Source organism: Choloepus didactylus, chromosome 7 (assembly GCF_015220235.1).
Source record: "Choloepus didactylus isolate mChoDid1 chromosome 7, mChoDid1.pri, whole genome shotgun sequence".
Classification (NCBI taxonomy): domain Eukaryota; kingdom Metazoa; phylum Chordata; class Mammalia; order Pilosa; family Megalonychidae; genus Choloepus; species Choloepus didactylus.
In genome coordinates, this window is record NC_051313.1 from 91,978,457 (window position 1) to 91,998,574 (window position 20,118).

Below are 20,118 nucleotides of genomic sequence, written 5' to 3' on the forward strand. Positions count from 1 at the left end.
TTCTTAAGACTTTTCCTGGCGCTTTCCCACCCCCTGTTCTTTTCTCTCCTCATCCCCATCTTTTCTGTCACTTTGGCCTCGAGCTTCTGTTTAACGGCTGCTTTTCCTGCTCTCTTCCCTCTCCTTACCTCGGATGAAGACACAGAGGGTTCCATAGAATTGGGCATGCCAATAACCAGGGAAGGCTTGGGCCGCAAGAAGAAAGAGTTTGCGCCTTCTGCGTTCCCCTCCCCTTTGCAGCTGCCTCCTGCCAGTCAGGCGGTTCGACGTGTACTGCAGACCAATGAGGATCCCAGGCTTTCGTGGGGATCCCGCCTCTCCAGACACTGCCACCAATGAGTGGTTGGCGGAGGTGGGATGCGCCCTGTTCCCGCCTCCCCAGTTAAGGCCACTGGTGTGAGCGGCGTCTGGCGCGAGCTGGGGACTAGGGGAGAGGCTGGCAGGTGTCGGGCCGCGGAGCCCGACGGCGGGAGTCGCAGGGGCTGGGTGCACGGGCCAGTGAGGACGCGCGGGGACCCTCTCGCGGAGGCGGAGGCGGAGCAGCGTGGGACCTAGTGGCTGCCCGGGGACCCTGCGTCCGAGCAAGTGGAACCTTGCGCTTCGCCCGGGGACGGTCCGAAGTCCGCGCTATGGAAGAGGAGAAATATTTGCCTGAGCTGATGGCAGAGAAAGATAGTCTGGATCCATCTTTTGTGCACGCATCGCGCCTTTTGGCAGAAGGTAGGATTTGCCTGTAGGATGGGCTCGGACCTCCCGGCCGCCTTTCTCTCCCGCGTCTGGGTTAGGGGAGTGAAGTTGGGGAGGGACGCCTGTCTTCACCTTCGTAAAAACTGTCCCCCTGAAGATGCTCGCTTTAGAGCTCGGGCAGACGAAGCCCGTGTTTTGGGGCAGGCAGTTCTGCTCCTTCTCCAGGTTTTAATTTGGGGAGGACCCAAGCTGCGAGATCTAATGGCAGTGGTGATGATGTGACTTGTTCGGAACATCGATAGTCAAAGAAACCATAAAGTGTAACGTCTGCAGGGACGTTTTCACTTTGCAGAGGGAAGAGAAATCAGTTTGGAAGTAAAGGATGATCAGCGTGGTGTTCTAAGAGCTTCGTGGCTGCAGATGAGCATTTTTCCCCCTGCATTTTGCAAATGATTTTGATATCCTTTAACCTAATTACAGTCTTCCTATGGGAAGTATTAGAATTAACCTAGATGGAACTATGCATGTTCATATATGTGTGTGAATGTTTTAAGCAGAGACTGTTTATAAATTTATGTGAAGTGCGATGATCGGGTACGTTTCGAGGTATTGGTCCCCAGGAACACTCCACAGTTGATCAACTGTTTTACTAAGTGTGCATTTTCTTTGTGTACCTGTAATTTTAAAGGAACTTCCATTCCCAGAGGAATATATGTTGTTGTTTTTTGCTTTGAATAGTCGCCTAAAAAAGACACACATAGACATAACTTTTGAATGGCAGAAATATTAACTGCATAACTTGAAATAATGTCCTCCAGCAACTAAAGACACTCATAGTATCTTTAGTAATCTACACACGCTTTTCTTTTTTAACAACTACAGATTTTTTTCCATGAATGCTTCATTAATAATGAACTCCTTCATCATAAAATTGGCTACAATGCAGTTTTGTAGCTTGGGTTGTTATGGTCTTGCTACAGTAAAACTAAAAGTGAAAACTTCCTTTTCCCCAGTCCCCTCAGCATTAAAAGAAATGTTTTCTTTTTTGAGACAGTTTACATGGAAGGAAAAATTTTGCTACTCCGTATATGAATGAAATGGTCATTAAGTTTGTTTTAATATTTTATCAGTGGATTGTTATTTAGAATAACAAGCATATTTTCTGTCTTTTTGAACTAAGCAATTAAAAGGACTTACAGTCAGAATATGAAATGTGATTGAAACAACTAAGCTCCTTTTCAAGAAAGAAGCTTTTTCAGAGTATTTGGAAAGGATAAAATTCAAGTAAGCTTACTACTTTTGGTTAGAGAATGGAAAAAAAATAGAAACTAAAGTTGAAAAGAAAAGCCAATTAAAAACTTAAAATGTCCCTCATAGTTACTAAAAAAATTAAGGCAATTATAAAAACTAATAAGGGTATTGGAAAACAAGGTATAAATTCTTGATTGTTCAAAATGGATTAAAATGGTTTTAAACTTCTTCAAATAGTTACTTCAATATATTTTCCAGAGGTGTCTTCACATAGGTGATGATGTCTGTAAAATGAAAAGAAGTTAGGCATTGATCTTCTTCTTTGACCTGCTAATTGGTGTTCTCTTTGGGACAACAGGCACAATGATTATTTCATGAATCATTAATGATAGTTATTGCACTTTTGAAAATTGCCAAACTAGAGCAATAAACATGAGAAACTCCTAACAGAGTACATAGGTACTTCAGTGGCTGGTAAAACAGTCAGAGAAGGCTGCACCTGGTTCTTTAACAATTTATCTTTCTCAGGAATTTGATTTCTGGATATTTAAGAACATGTTCTGATATACTGTGTAATTTGAGTTGTTCCCAGTAGGTGGAAGCATGTCCTGCTTTTATAAAGAATTAAGAGAAAAAGCACCTAAATGGAAGGGGGAAGACATCTAAGTAAGAAACAAAGAGAGGTTCTCAAATTCTACAGAAATCATACAGAGGAAAGGAGGGTGGTGGAGGTGATGATGATAATATCTTGGGGTCTACAAACAGTTATGCAAAGACAGTATTTAAATTACTTCTCTAATTGTACCTTGGACTCTCTCTTTTTACTTATTAAAGTGTATATGATGAATGTCATTTAGAATTGCTAATACATCTTAGTGTACATTTATTATCCTCAATATTTCATTATTTTTCCAAAGCCATTTGCCAAGCTTTCCAGGTTTTGTGTCAAATTCTTTAGAAGAACAGTGTTGAGATGATTTTCTTTCTTATACCTGGAAATGCGCTGATTGAAGGCAGTGCCTATAAATAAACCTGACATAGATAGTCATTTGGAAGGAAGATGTGCACTGAAGTACATTTCAGTCAGTACTGTGCAGACAGTCTCAAGACGGAGTGAGTAATAAAAATGATCCAGATGATTCAGTTCTTGGGAATGATTTTCCAGAAGCCAGTATATATAAAGGCAGTGATGTAAACCAATAAGCTTTCACAATGATTTATTTTGATTTTTGATTGGTGGTAGATGCAAATCAGTACTCCGTTGTGTCTGCTTCGTTTGGAATGAAGGCTGTGGAGTTAAAACTACTAGTTTGTTGTGGGGTTTTTTTTTTGTTATTTTTATTGTAGTTTGTTTTACTTCGCTTGTTTCTGCTGTATATTTTTGGTAGGAATGATCCTGAGAAAGCCTAACATTTTATGTATTTGTTGCTTGAAGAGGTCTTAAATAATATGGTTTCAGGAATGTTTATAATACGTTTGATTAATTAAAATAATTTTTCTCCTGTGATTATATCATTTAATTATCTATTTGTTATGCAAGGTGCTTTTGAATATGATAAAACAGCAAACTCAGCATGATCCTTAAAGTTCCAGTCGGCCTCTGAATTTGCTTGCCTGATGAAATTAGATGAGGTTATTTATATCTGTGCCACTTCTGGGACATGCACTAATCTGCAAATCCAGATACCTGGATTTTAAGTCCACTTTTGTCTAAACTGAATCTTGGAAAATTTCCCTCCCTGGGCCCGGTTTCCTTGTCTGAAATTATGGAGTTAGACTAGAGGATCTACATGTTTTCTTGCAATGCTAAGTGAGTCTTGGATTACTGCTGATGCAAAGGAATGGTGCTTCTGTATTTAGAATAATAACAAAAAAAAAATCGAAGGTTGCACTTTTTGAAACTTTTTTCATTCCTTCCTGGTTTAGTCATTGATGATACAATTATTGCAATATAATGTAATTTGGGGTTTATACTTTATTCTGGGCACTGAGGACAGATTTATTTTCTTTTGTCTATTGAACTGTTACCAAGGCTTAGAGCTCACAATGCATATACATAGAAATATTCTTGTTTGCACTCAGGCATGCCTGTCTACTGACAGACATAGATCTTTTCAAATTTATAGATGCCATTATGGTGATTGCATATTTTAGGAGTATTTTAAGATGGTTAATACATTCTTGTCTAAGTGAGAGTGTTTGGGTTTTCTGATCAGACTTCCTAATCTGAATTCCTCACAAGCATTAGTAAATTTGTCTTTTTTTTTTTCTTTTTTGACGCATTATAGGATGGAATCAAATATTGCAAAATATTCCAGCAGTTCAAATGTTTCTTTCTAAAATACCTAGATGTTATTATCAAATTTGTTGAAAAGTTTGGCCTGCCGTCCAGGACTGGACTTTGTGTTTGCAAATATAGGGTAACTCTTATAATCATGAGGAAAACAACATTAATATTTATCACAAATGCTGACTTGTAGAGAATATAACTAAAAGTTCTATTTCATTTAGATTCTCATTAGGATCATTTTTGAATTTAGGTTGTGTTCCTTAAAATATTTTCCATAAAACATGATGAGTTCTTAATTGAAGGAAAGCTTACTGTAATAATGTCTAAAACCAGGTTCTGATATAAAGTAGTATTTATGTGACTCTTAAAGTGACTTTTCCTTGTATTAATGTAATCTCTTTTTTCTCCTATTAGATCCAGGATATTCTTATTTGTTTATTAAATGCAAATTAACTTTGAGCTGCAATTTAAACAGTTTCTTATTATCGTGGACGAAATACTAGTATAGCAATTAAAACACTTGGGTTTGAGTGTCAGCACCTCTTTCTACTGTGAAATATTGGATATGTCAATTTTTGTCCCTTTTTGACACTCAATTTCTTCATATTTAAAACAGTAAAAATAATACCTACCTTGCAGAATTCTTCTAACCTTAAAAAATACTGCTTGTAAAAATGCTCTACAAATATAAGATGATGCCTTTAAGATTGTCCTTAAAATTTTAATGCCATTGTGGACTTGATTTCAGTTTTGAAACTAGCTTTTGCAAGAAAATAAGTACAGCCTTACTGTTTGAATCCCTGCTGGGTGAAATACGAACCTAAAAACCAATTTATGCAATATACCTACCTTATAGAAAAGGATCCCAATGAGGCTTTTTTTTTTTTTTTTTTTTAAATATCATGTTCCCCTAGTCTGTAGCCATTTGTCAGTCTTTTACTTGAGCTCAGTTACCCCTGGCTCTTATTTCTTTCGTGGGTAATTCCAAACCTTCTCAAGCCTCCCCTTCACCCACATGTCCTTCACTCTCAGCAGCTGATTTCACTGTCTCTTTCACTGAAGGGAATGCATGTATCTCTTAGGACCTGCCTCAACCTCACACCCTCTGAATACATTCGTACCCAACCTCACTGTCTTTCAATCCCAGAAGATCAGATGTCTCCTTTCTTTCCAGGTTGACTTGTCCACCAATGTCCTTGAGCCTAAGGCTTTCAGTCTTCTCTGGACTCCTTCCATAGTTATATCATTTCTTCAAAATCCCCAACTTCTTCCCTCCCTCTCTCCTCTTCCTCGTAGAATACTGTAAACATGATCCATTCTGTCCATTTTAAAAATATAAACAAAGAATACTTGTTTCACATGCCAAAACTAATAGAAATAACTTCCCTTGACATGTATCCTCCCTCATTTCCTTCAGTCTTCTTATAATATCAACTGTATTAGCTGCTTCATTTTCTCAACTTACCTCTTCAAAGGTCTTTCAGTCTGGCTTCTGTTCTCAGCACTGTCCTGAAACTGGTGACCCTAGTGGCTGAATCATCTCCTGATTGCCAACTTTAATAAATTTATCCTGACCTCTCATCAGGTCTCTAGGCTACACTTTTCATTTATAATGTTTTCCCAACTTCTTGGCTTCCAAGCACCACACACTACTGGTTTTACTCTTCTTCTCTGACTACTCCTTACACTTGCCATCTTCTGTCCCTTCCCTCTCACCCCGGCACACACATTGCTGTCAGAGTGATTCATTCAAAATCAATTCTGACCATGTCTCACTTTTTAATTCCGTTGCTTGCAGCATGCAGTGTGCAGTCCATCCCTTTTTACATCCTTACAACATGCCTTCCTCTCCAGACTCATTTGTTGATCTTTTCTGCTTAACTTCTATCTCAGATACACCAAACTGCTTACAGTTGAACTCTCCACACGGCCTCTCGTCTCCCTGCACACTCAAAGCTGGATATGTTTTCTTCTTTCCTGTTCCCATAATGAACACCTCTAGGTCTCTGTACATGTTACTTTCATTTTTAATTTCAGGTTATGTCTGTCTCTCACTGGACTGGGACCCTTTTGAGGCGCAGAGCTGAGTCCTATTCATGTTTGTATCAGTAATGTTTAGCGCAGTGCCTGGCATATTATGGTGTTCAGTGGATGCCTGAAAGGCTTTTGTCACTCGGGCTTCTTGTCCTGGCTCCTGTCGGCCTCTCTGCTACCTCTTCTGCCAATAACTCAATAACTCACAGTCTCCTCTCTGCCCTCTCCCATTTCTAAGGTATGGCACTTGCTCGGAACTCGCTCCAGTAACCCTTCCGTAGTTTCTTTCTCTGGTTATAATTCCTACTCATTCAACAAAACTGAGTTTGACTGTCTCTTCTACGAAGCTTTTCATAATGGTTTCCTTGTGCCACTTGTATGGATTAAGTGCATTTCTCAGTTTTGCCACTACTAAAACATTGTGATGAGTAATTCTATTTTAACTTGTCTGTCTCCCCCCTCTAGACTTGAGGTCTGGAACGATGACCTTTGTCTCTGAAACCTTAATATATGCCTTTACTCTCATAGTTAGAAAGCTCAAATAAATAATCAATAAGTGAATGATGCTGACCTCATCTCTTTGCCTTATCCTACTATTTTTTCAGGAGATGTCTCCAAAAATAAAGTACTGTGAATTCTGTCATTGTTCAATTCAGTCATATTCTATTGTTGCTTACTTCAAAACTCTAGGGATCAAATTGAAGGAAGTTGCAAAGAGAGTACAAAGAGACCCCGTGTACCCTTTCACTCAAGTTTCACCCAGTGGTTGCATCTTGTGTAACTATAGTGCAGTATAAAGCCCAGGAAAATGGCAGTGGTATGGTTGGTTTGATCACATGTATGGATTCATGTATTCACCACCACCACCAAGATACAGAATTATTCTGTCACCACAAAGACCTCCCTCCTTTAAAATCACACCTATCCCCTCTCTACAAATGATCCTATACCTCTGACTATAACTAATATATTCTCCATCTGTATAATTTTGTCATTTGAAGAATGATACATAAATGGAATCATACGATATGTGACTTTTTAAGTTTGGCATTTTCCACTCAGTACGATGCCCTTGAGTCAATCCAGTTGGTTGTATGTATCAACAGTTTTTGTTTTGCTTAGTTTTGTTTCTTGCTGACTAGCATTCCATGATATAGATGTAGAATAGTTTGTTTAACTATTCAGCTTTTGAAGGACATTTTTACTTGTTTATAATATTTGGAAACCTATGTGTTTTTTTTTTTGGTAGACAGCTATAGTTAAGTCATGGTTTTCTGTTTGTTTGTTTTAGTACACTCTGCCAATCTCTTTTAATTGATGTGTTTAGACAACTTAAATTTAACATAATTATTAATATCTTAAGGCCTGAATCTGCCATTTTATTTTTTCATTTTCTGTTTGTTCCCTTTGTTTTTCTGTTTCTCTGTTTTCTTTTTCTTGCCTTTCTGTCAGTTATTTGAACATTATTTAGAATTCCACTTGAATATAGCCTTAGTGGTTTTGGTGTATCTCCTTATGTAGATTTATTTTAGTTGTTGCTCTAGGTAGTACTTTATATGTACAGAACATATCACTGTCTTTCTCTTATGTACATTTTACCAGTTAAAATGAAGTTTAGAAAACTTACTTCCACTTAGGTCTCTTTAAAATATAATTGTCTTAAATCTTTCACAAACAGACATTAAGAACTAATCAGACAATGTTATATTTTATGCTTCAACTAGAAAAGAAAATATAATTTAGAGAACTCAGGAGAAGGAAAGTCCATTGTATTTACACATGTATTTGATCTTTACATTGCTCTTCCTTCCTGATGTTCCAAGATTCCTTCTTTTATCATGTCCTTTCAGTTTCAAGAACCCTAATCATTCTTTTAGGGTAAGTCTGCTGGCAGTAAGTTCTCTCAGTATTCCTTTATATGAGAATTTCTTTATTTCCCTTACTTTCCCAAAGGATAATTCCCCCCAGATATTGAATTTGGGGTTGACATTTCTTTAAGCTCTTGAAAAATACTGTGCCCCTTCCTTCTATTCTCCATGACTTCTAATGAGAAATCTTCTGTCATTTGAATTGTTTTTCACTAAGAGAGAAGATGACGTTTCTTTTGCATTGCTTGGAATGTTTTCTTAAAATTGTTTTCTCAAGTTTGACTATGCGGTATCTTGGAATTTATTTCTTTGGGTTTATTCTATCTGGGGTTTTCTCAGCTTCCTTGAATGTGTAGGTTTATGTATTTTATCAAATTTGGGAAATGCTCAACTATTTCAAATACTTTTTCAGCACAATCCACCTTTTCTTTTTCTTCTGGGACTCTGATGACAAGAAGGACAGATCTTTTTATATACTACTGCAGGTCCTTGAGACTAGGTCCCTTTGTTTCTTTGTTGTTCAGATTGGATAATTTCTATTGTTGTATTTTCAAGTTCGGTGAGTCTTTCCTCTACCCTCCACATTCTGCTGCTGAGTTCATCATTTGAAATTTTTTTTATTTCAGTTGTTGCCTTTTTGGTTCTAAAGTTTCCATTTTGTTTTTCTTTATATCTTCTGTTTCTTTGCTCAGACTTTCCATTTTTCCGTTTGTTTCAAACATGTTCCTATTTATCCATGAAAGCATTTTAATGATGACTGCTTTAAAATACTTTGTAGTAATGGTACTGACATCTGTTGATTGTCTTTTTTCGTTCAAATTGAGATTTTCCTGGTTCTTGGTATTACATGTGATTTTTAGTTGCATCCTGGACATTTTGAGTTTTGTGATCACACTGAATGTTGTGTTAAGTCGTCTTTTTGAGCAGGTCTTGTCTGACACCATGCCAACTGGGAGAGAGGTGGCAACCACCTTTTTACTTCCAGGTGGAAGTGGAAGTTCAGGCTCCCCACCAGGTATCACGGGTACTACCCTGGTTGGGAGGGGGTTGGGTACCTTGTTACTGACCCCCATGTATCCTCCACTGATATCACACGGGGTGGAGAGGCCTTGTTCCTGCTGGATGGTTGTGTAAGATCTGGTGGTAATGAGGGCTTCCCTGACACTGGAAGGGGAGGGCCGCCTTACTTCTGGATGGGAATGAAATCGCAATTCCCCATTCATTCTTCTCTGATACCACCCTGCTGGGGAAGAGGATACCTTGTTACAGCTGGGCAAGGTTGAAAGTCAAGGCGTTCTATTTAACCTTTCTTGACAGGGATAACAATAGGCCAAAATTTTATATGCATTTGGCTGGAGAAGAGTGGTTGTTGTTGGAAGTTTTCTGTCTTACTAGGTTGACCCTTTCCTAGTCCTTTGGCTAGAGAGAGCATGATTCTCCTGGGGCTTTTTGTTGATTTCTCTTGCTGCTTCTGGATTGCCAGCTTTTGTGGCACCCAGTCCGCCATATATGAGGTACAGAGAAAATCTAGAGAACTCACTTTCATGTTATTTCTGGGTCCTGTGGTGCCCAGCCAGTCTTCTTTCTTATCTTCACCTTTGAGATGAAGGTGTTTTATTTATACTGTCCAGTAACCATTCACTTGTGTTTTTGAAATTAGTTTACTTATGAAATTTACTTGTGAGTATATTTTAGGCTTTGTGTATTCACAGTTCATTAACTAGTTATATAAGCATGAGAATGGCCAGGATAAATCCATCTGGATGACAGGCAAGTCTTTCCTCCATTTCATGATTCTTTGTGACTCAGCACTTGAGAATGAGAACAAGGTGAGGTCTGATCATTATTCTGAGTTTCTCTTTAAGTACATGGTTTAGATTGAAGGTCTGATTCTGACTAGGTTGAAGGTCTGATTCCCACAGAAGCTGTCAAAAGAAGTAAGTGACTTGCAGAAGTAGTTTTTAGAAACTCTTGGAATTAACTCTGTAATGTTACCAGCAATCTTTATACACTTAATTATTTCAACACCTGACTTAATCTCTTTTTTTTTGTTGTCTGTGACTATAGTATAAGAAGGTGCATTTTAATTGGGATTACATTTTCTACATGTTGACTTTATAAAGTCATTAAAATATCTAAGGATAGCACTCTAGCCTTTTCTGAGACCAGTTTGTTTTTTAAAGCTATAAATAGTATAAGAGTGTTATATGCTGAGATATGGTCCTTTCCCTCACAAATATGGTGAATCCCAGTAAAATAAGCATGAGTTTTTTTAATGATAAAGTATTGGCTAGTAGCTGATTTTCCAAATTCATGTCAGCAAATGCCCATGTTATATGACTTCTTCATTTTCTCAGGTGGAGAGTTCTATAATGATTTCATGTTTCATTTGCCAAATAATATTAAAATATATATATTTTCAATATATTCAATAAGTAATGTCCAAGCATCCTTTTGCTCAATAATTATCACTATGTTTTTTTTTGGAAACGAGTCATTTGTAGCATTATTCTCTATTGCTTACGTTTGCCTCAATAATACTACTTCCCAAAATATTTTGCAGTAAGAAAGAGAATAACCATCCGAGAACTCCTGAATGAAAGAGTTTTAGGCCATTTACTATAGTTAAGCTAGAGTTTAGGGGATAAATCTTGTTAGGTTAGTACTTGACTATGTTGGACTGCACAGTCACACATACCCTTAAATGTCTGTTGGTGACATCCTTGTATAATATACAGTGTTGCTATATGAAGAGGCATCAGATATTTGAATTGGGTGGTATATAATATGTGTGGGATTCAACAGTGTTTGGAACATGTAAATAACAATGTTTGGGAAGGTTTGCTAGTTACTCTATGAATTATACAGATAATGATATGAGAGTTCAAAGAAGGAAGAGCTCTTGATGGTCATGGTAATCAGATGTACATCATCGTCATCGTCATCATGGCTGTCAGTATTTATTGACTCTCTTGGCTAGGCACTCTCCTAAGTGCTTTGCATGCATTCTGCAATTCATCCACCATTCTATTCTATGAGATAGTTTTGAACCTTATCCTCATTTACAAATTAGAAAAATTAAGGTTTGGAGAAGTAAATTTACCTCAGGTCACACAGCTAATAAGTTGTAGAACTGACACTCATGCTTTTTCACATAGAGGCCATGAGTATTACTGTATACTGCCTCCTAATGGATGAGACCAAACTATAGCAAGGATTTGAAGGAAGGTCAGATTTTAATATCCAAAGTAAATTCTGAAATATGTTACTGAATGTAAGTATTGCATGCATATTATAAAGTAAGGATAATATATATAGGCAAGTAAAAATGTAAATGGGGAAATTTACATGAGTACAGAACGAGGGAGGTTAAGGATCAGTGAGACAGTCTAAGTTTTCTGAATGTCTTATATTAACTCTTGTTTATGGGATATTTTGGTGACATGATATCAGGGAGTAGGGAAATATTCCAGGCCTTTCTTTTATTTTGGTTTTATTTTGTTTTGTTTTTGGATCCACAAGGTGATCAGATAATGTTGTGTGATTTGCTGAGACATTATTCTTTCCATGTTTTTTGAAAACTGCTTACATTTGATGATTTTTTTCTAGGAAAGAAGAACAGCTATAGGTCTTATATTGTGTCTTGAGGCAATGTGGGTTTTGTTTAAAATTTGGCAGCAGTTTTCACATTTGGTCAGAAATGGATAACTTGGCAACATGGCTTGATTTAAATGCTATCCATGGGTTCTGAAGTTTTAGGTTTTGAAGCAGATTGGTCAGTATTATTGCACTATTATCAGAAATGGCACAATCAATGCCCACATTAAATATTAGATTTACTCTTCTAGTAGAAAAGTGAAATGATTGTATTCTCTCTAGAGTGTAGATATTTTTAACAGATTCATGGAAGTGTATGTTTAGATAATTAACAGTCATGACTACAACTGAAACAAGGTGGAAATCCTGAAGAAAAAATACATTAATTTTGAGAAGAAGCCATGACTAAAGTAACAGCTACCATTTGTTGATCATGCACTGTGCTCAGGTCCCTACATTCTGAAAAGCAGGTGATATTTCCTTATTTATTGAAAAAGATAAAGAAGGCAGGTTAGAGGGCAACATACTAAATTTGGACTTCTTAAGCAGTAAATTAGAGATTAGATAAATATTCATTTAAAGTGTAAAAGTGTCAAAAGCAACCATTAAATATTGAAACATTAAATAGTATTGATGAACATTACTTGTTTAAGAGAATGACAAGATTTTGCTGTGAAAATCTTTTAGAAGATTTAAATAACTATGTTACTATAGAATTTATTGTTTCCTTTAAAATAATTTTTCCAGGAAATTTTAAGGAATTTTATTTTTTAATAATTTGATTTACATTTACAATGATATACCCATTGAATTAAATAAAACTTTAAAATGCAAATCGTAGATGAATTACTAAATAATAGAATACATTCATTTTGATATGGTTAGGCATGCAAATATTATAAATGGGGAAATAAAAGTAAGTGCAGTATTGTGTTAAGGATCATCCGTGTCTCCAGACAGTCCAATTTTCTCTTTCCAGAAGGCAAAAACTAGAAGCTGAATTTTTATCAATCCAAGACCTGGTGGAAGAGGGGCCCTTTAAGGAATTGTGTGAAGATGAAAGAACATTTGGTATGCTGAGGTAGATGGCATTTTATTATATGATATTGCTTTGGCATGGATTATAGATGGCTCTGCATTAAGCCAGTAATGTGAAATTAGTGAAAGAGCAGAAATTATGTAGTTGCCATACAAGGAAACTCTGGGAGAATAAAGCATTATGATAATTAAAAGCAATTTAACGAGTTGGTTGAAGTGATAAGTATTTGATATGAGTTGTAATAAACCAAATGTTTTCCCTTTGACTAGAATTTATATACATGTGTGTATATATATATATATATATATATATATATATATATATAATCTATATATTTATGGATATACTAGATATACTAGACGTAAGGAATCAGTCAGACTTTGTCTGAATGGTTCTTACTGGCTGTGTCCTGAATTACTAACTGGAGCTTACGTTTAGCTTGAGGAGCGGGCAGGAGGTACAGACAGTTAAGTTATTTCTATAGAATCTGCTAAGTTCAATGATAAGGAAAGTAGATGATGCTTTAGGAATCCTGGGTAGGGCACCTAAAGAAGTCTGGAGAGATCGTGGAAAGCTTTGAAAGGGGCTCATAGTTGAGATCTAACAAATAAGTTGGCTGTGGCCAGGATTTGGTGTGGAAGGGGCTACAATCCCGATAGAATTACACATGAATATAGTGAACCACATTTCCAAGGCTTGAGAAGAAAGAGAACATTCATTTGAATAGTTAGAATTTAGATATGTCTGGACTATCTAATACTAGGGGGAGAATAGAGAAAAGTTAGACTAAAGAGAAAGGTATAGATCTATTGCACACACCTTGTAAACAGTGTTAAGGAATTTGGACTTTATGCCAAGAGCAAAGATACATCATTGAATGGTTTTAAAAGAGGGCAGAGGTGATGCCAGATTTTCAATAAAAACATAAATGGCTGCATTCTTGGAGAAGGGATTGGACTGATGTGAGATATGATTGGGCCATCAGAAAGCTAGAACAGCAATCCAAGAATGAAGATGTGGTGACATAAATTCAAGTGAGTGCAGGTGGGGATTGGAGGACAGATCTAATAGAAATTTAGCAAATAAAATGGAGATGATTGGATTGGATAGAGGGGATGAGAAAAAAGTGTGGTCAATTTTGTTGTGTAGATTGCTTCTTGGTAATTGGTTTCATGGTGTGTCAGTTACTGAGCTAGGAGTTAGAAGGAGGTTAATGCTGAGTTCCATTTGATTCACGGTGAAGAGCCCGAGGGCTGTCTGAGTGAAAATATGGGTCCAGCATTCAGGAGAAATATCTTAGCTGCAGTTAACAGTTTGGGTTTTATCAGCTTTGAGGTGATAATTGACTTTGGGCGGAGCAAAGATCACCCAGGGGAGAGCATACAGAGTGAAACAGAGAACTGTTTTGGTTTGAATTGAGTCCTCTAAAAAGATATGTTGAAGTCCTAATCCCTGGTATCTCAGAATGTGACTTTATTTGGAAATAGGGCTATTACAGATGGAAACAGGTAAGTTAAAATAAGGTTGCATTGGAGTAGTGTGGACTCTTAATCCAGTATGACTGGTGTCCCTATAAGAAAAGGAGAGAAGACTCAGGCAGACACAGAGAAAACACATGGAGGTGTGAGAATAGAGGCAAATTTATCTACATGCCAGGATCCCCTGCAGCCACCAGAAGCCTGGAGAGAGGCTGGGAACAGATTCTTCCCAGAGACTTCAGAGGGAACGCGTTCTTTCCAACACTTTGATTTTGGACTTCTAGCCTCCAGAATTGTAAGACAAAAATTTTCAGTTGTTTTACGTCCTACAGCTTGTAGTACTTTGTTACAGCAGCCCTAGGAAACAAAGCCAGGGACTTGGGATAAAACCCTGAGAAACATGAGCATTTAAGGGAAAGGCAGAAGAAAAGGAATCTGCAAGTTGACTGATAGGAGTACCTTAGAAGGTAGGAAAGATCAGGCACATTCATTGTCAAGTCAATAGAATATGTGAAGAAGGAAAGGTTTGGTTAATGTTTTCAGTGCTACGGATAGATCAAATAAGACAAGGGTTAAACATCTCTAATGGATTTGGCAACGGAGAATGGACTGAGGGAGTGGTGGGAGCAAATCCCAATTTCTGTGGGCTGAGTGAATAGCAAGTGAGTCCCTGAAGAGAATGAGGTTAGTGAACTCTTTCAGAATCTTTGGCTTCACAGTGGAAGAGAAATATAAGTAACTAATATGTTGAATCATATTTAATCATTTTGACATAGAAAAATAGCAATTTTATATGGTTTAACCTATAAAAGGGGACAAGAGAATGAAAGAGGCATTTAGATCTAGTCAGTAAAAACAGACACCAGTGCCAGGCCCCCTAGGTTCCATTTTGTTCCTGTCACTAAAGATCTGTATTATTTTGGGTAAGTTGTTTTAACCTCTCCCTGTCTCTTTTTCCTCATCTGTCAAATGGGGACACTATTAGTTATAAATTAACAGTAAATTGCCCAAGGTAACTACAGCCCAATATTATTGTTTCTTTTGCTCACTTTAAAGTGCAGCAGTACTTCTAGACTCTGCTCCATCACCCTTGCTCCCCTTCCCACTGCTTCTACCTCGCCAGTTTTCTCAGTGTAATTTGTAACATCCTTATCTGAAACTACAGTTCAGAAAATAAAATTATGAAATTAATCCCTAGTGCTTTTCTAGGACTGTCCTTGAAATTTTGGTAGCCTTTCCCTATCCAAAATCCTTAGTAAGTACCTACCTGTAAGCACTCACCTAGTCCTTTGCTAGTTTCTGTTGACTTGTTGACACATGTGACTTTGCTGACCACTGCCCCCTTCTTGATACATTTCCCCTTGGATTTGTGATACCATACTAATTTAGAAATTTACTGCCTCCATTAGGATCCGTAGAGCTATGCTTCACAGTGAGCATGACTTGGAATGCCTGAATCTGTTGTACCCTCTGCACTTGCAGATCCTTGAGCTTCTTGTGGTATGAGCATTTCTTCTCACTGCCTCAGATTATGGTGTGAAAAGATGTATGAGTCATCTTTGAACATGGCCCCTCACATAGGTCTGTTTTAGTACTGGAAAGAATGATGACTGTGCTAGACCTGAGAGATGCATATGTATAAACTATATATATTTGATGAAACATTTATTACAGTTTGTGTGTGTGTGTCCATGCATGTGTGTTTTCCATGTCATGATGTAAAACCTATTTCTTATTCTGGAATAAGGTAAAAAAGTTTGAAAGCCACTATGATAGTAGAAAGAACGTGGTCGGTGAGGTCGACATGGCTAGGTTTTGTGCCTGCTTTGGGCCTGTGGGCAAGTTTCTAAATACCTTGAGTCTTTGTTTCCTCAACTATAAAATGAGACTCTTGTTACCGATCTCATAGATCAAGCAGCAATCGTCTCATGGATCCTATGCGATTATATGTGCAGTATCTTATCAGACACCGTAAATCAATAAAAATCTTTTATGTTTCCCCTTTGTCTGGTTTTCTTAAAACTTGAGGTAAACTTTATAAAGAGTGAAATGCAGTTTTTGGATGTACAGTTTAATGAGTTCTGATAATTGTATAATCTAATCTAGGCAAAATAGGAACACATGCATCAGCAGAGACTTCCCTCACACCCCCTTCCTATTGATCCCCATTCCCCTTTGGCAAGTACTATTCTGATTCCTTTCATTATAGGTCACATTGACTGTGGTTTACTTTTATATAAAGGCAAAAATAAAGTATTCTTCCTTCTGACTTTTTAAGGTCAATATGATATTTTAATAATTCATCCATGTTGCATGCATCAGTGGTTTATTTCTTTTGTTGCTGAGGTGTAGTCTACTGTGTGAATATAATGCAATTTGTTTATTTATTATGAGAATATACTGTTAGGCCGTCTAAAATTTGAATCTATTAAGAGTAAGTTACTATCATGTACAAGATTTTTGTGAATGTATATTGACATTTCTTTACTAGGAGATGCAGAATCTAATGACATATATTGTGGTTAACTTTATAAAAGATTGCCAAACAGTTTTCTAAGGTTGTACTATTTCACCGTTACACCAGTGATGTATGAAAATTCTGGTTGTTCACTTACTTGCCAATATTTGAAGTTCTCAGTCTTTTTAATAACAGCTATCCCAGTGGTTTGAAGTAGTAACTTCTATGATTTTAATTTGCATTTCTTTGATGATTAATGATGTGGAACATATTTTTATGTGCATTTTGGCCATTTGTATATATTCTTATTTGAAATGATTGCTTAGACTTTTGACATATTTTTCATTGGATTGTTGATCTTTTTATTGTCTAGGATTCTTTATGTTTTCTGAATTTACATCCTTTATTATTTATTTGCATTGCAAATGTTTCCTCCCAACAGGTAACTTAGCTTTTAATTTTCTTAATTGTCTTTTGAAAAGCAGAAGTGTTAATTTTAATGAAGTCCAATTTATTATTTATTTTTTCTTTATACTTAGTTCTTTGTGTGTCCTCTAGGAAATCTTTACCTCCTCACGGTCACAAAGGTTTTCTCAAGTTTTTATTTTCCTAGAGGCTTTATGTTTTTAGCTTTTAAATTTTAAATTTAGGTTTATTCCCCATCTAAAAGTAAGTTTTGTGAATGGTGTTAATAGATCAAAGTTGTATTTATTTATTTATTTATTTTTGGATTTTAATATCCAGATGTTCCTTTGCCAATTGCTGTGTTTAAAATATTCAAAAATATTGTGTAAAGTCTTTAGAAATATTGTGTAAACATGATGAATGTCTACTGTTTAAATATATAAATTGTAGCATAACGTAAGATTATAGTATTTAAGTATATGTTCAATACCTTTCAATATTGACTCTCCACATAAGTGTGTTCCAATACTAAAGGAAACATTAACTGCCTTAGAATTCTTAAGCATGACAAATGTTTATTCTGTATTTTAAAATCATATATAACTAAATACAATTTTTACCTTTTTCTCTGAACTTAAAGTGTAACTCTTGCAGGAAATATGAATGCACTGTTCTTATAACTGAGTAGAAGCCTAGCATTCAGCAGGCCTTGATGCTTGCTGAATCTGACAAGTATAACATTCTACCATGAAAGAAATGAGGTATTTGCTGCAAATGTGTAGTAGTGATCTAGTGAAACCTGAGCAATTGCACTGTAGAGAGTAGAAAAATAGGTTCTAATCTCACAAAATAACAGGAAATAGTATACACATTAAATATTCCCAGAAACAAACATGCAATTTTATATAGTAGGTTATATGCTTTTGCTATTTTTTTAAGAAAAAATATTGTGTTGTACAGAAACAGAACTGACATTCCCTACCCTGGGTAGAATAGATAAATGTGTAGACAAACAACTGAGACGTACATCTGCATTTCCAGCAGTAGCCCATCTTTATCTCTTAATCTTCAATGGCATATTAACAGCCAGCATTACTGTCACCCTGAAATGCGACATAAAGTTTTTGAAATTACCCAAGGGCATACATGACTGGTGACTTGGGGCTTATCCGTAAAGCACAGGCACAAACTGCTATCATTTAGTAGACATATATGTACTAATCATGTCAACATTAATAAATAAAAAGAAGATTTAACAATGATCCGGACCGACAGAATACATCAGTGCTGGCATCTGACAAGGAAATCCTTGGGGGAGTTTGTATGGACAGGAAGGCTAACCCTGAAGGAAAATGAAGGTGCCTTACGGGGTTTAGAAGTAGGACTGCAGTGGACTATTTCTGTTTGCATTTGGGACAGGGCAGAAAAAAAGGATTTAGATACCAGCAAGTGATACAGAATTGTGAAGTACTGACATGTGTTCCCATGGGGGTATTTGAAACCTCCTATAGAAAATTATGGGGACTTTTGTTTCCCTCAAAAGCTTTGTATATTGCTACTTCCTTGCAAATGGAAATTTTGATTAGATATCCTATGAATATCCATATTATCTTATGTTTTTGCAATTTCATACTATTTGACAATAATTCTTCGTTACCATTAAAGGAAACTACCTTTGAAATTTATGTAAACACAAAGTTAGTATGTGTGATTTATCTTAAACAGTAGTACTTAGAAAGATTTAAGCCACTGAAAGACAGTGTATTTTACATATGTACCACACTTTTACAGTAGTAGCTAAAGATCCACTTTGGGTGAAGAGGAGAGAAAGTTGCCAGTGCATCTAATGTCTACCATTAGTAGCCCATTTTGGCCACTCCATATTAGATATGAAAGCTAAGTACAGTTTTCTTAGATGCAATTCATAGTCTAGTCTCTAACAACTGACATCAATAGGAAGTTGATGCTTTAGGGGATTCTCTAAATTTGTTTCACCTCTGTTCTCTCAGAGCCCCAGCCCCCTTCGTAGGGCACTTATATTGCTGACCCTGGTCTGCTGGCTGCAACTAAATGGATCAGGGTAGCCACCAGACCTTTTCTGGTGAGAATTTGACATTAGAACTGGGGGAAAGTCAACCATTCGGGGCTGGTTCTTAATACAAAGAAGAGGTAAACTCTAGAGTTGTAGGACTAATCTTCAGACAAGAGCAAAACAGATGCACGAGTGAGGGAGAGATGGCAGAAAATGTCCTGTGGCCTTCCTGTGGCCATCAAGGGGTCCAGCTGACTATGACACCCCAGACATTTTCCAAGATGTATCCTTTTCTGATTGTTACTTAAGGTAGTTCCATTTCTTTTTTATATTATTTGCAACCAAAGAATTTTAACTAAGGGAAAACAGAGGTCTTAGGTTGATGGCAGTCTCTTGGAATGTTTCAATTTGGGTTTCCCTGAAAGCAGATTCTGAAATAGGGATCTGAGTGTAAAAACTTAACTGTGCTACTGCTAATTACCCGCACTGAAACTAACTAAAATTCCAAAGTAGCTCTATCTTTAAGAAGTAAGCAGTTTTATTTTTTCTTGGAATGTTTGTGAGTCTAATTATAATTTCATGGAAATTAAAATCCCTATTTATCACGTACACCTTTATTTAAAACTTTTTTTTCAAACTCTGTTAATTCTAGGAGATGGAAGTAAAAGGGCAAGAAATACAGTGATTACGTAGTACTATTCTCTGCATACATCTTTAGTGTTGGGTGTATGTTAGGTTAAATATGTGTCTCTAGTTTACCCTCCATTCATTTTCACTACAGTTAGGTCCAGAGTTATTTAGCAAGGGATACACAGTGTCTTCTTTTTTTCACTCCAGAAGTAAACCCCAAGACAAAGATTTAAATTCAGTAAATTTGTTTTGGTGGTGATCCAGGAAAATGGGGATGTTAGGTTTGAAAGAAAGGTGGCTAACAAAGAGTTTGTTTTCAAGTAAGTTACTACTTAGGACATGAGGAGTA

At 36.6% G+C, this 20,118-nt stretch overlaps 1 protein-coding gene across 4 annotated transcripts in view; it reads left to right on the top strand.

The window, feature by feature from the left end:
- Positions 1-395: 395 nt before the first annotated feature.
- KHDRBS2 (KH RNA binding domain containing, signal transduction associated 2) overlaps positions 396-20,118 on the top strand; it is a 696,964-nt gene continuing 677,241 nt past the window's right edge. For all 4 annotated transcript variants that reach the window (XR_005218033.1, XR_005218034.1, XM_037844105.1 and 1 more), the window contains exon 1: positions 396-720. Coding sequence is in view for 2 of the 4 variants with exons in the window: in XM_037844105.1 (XP_037700033.1) it covers positions 630-720 (91 nt within the window). In the remaining 2 variants the exon portion in view is untranslated. The remainder of the gene's footprint in view (positions 721-20,118) is intronic.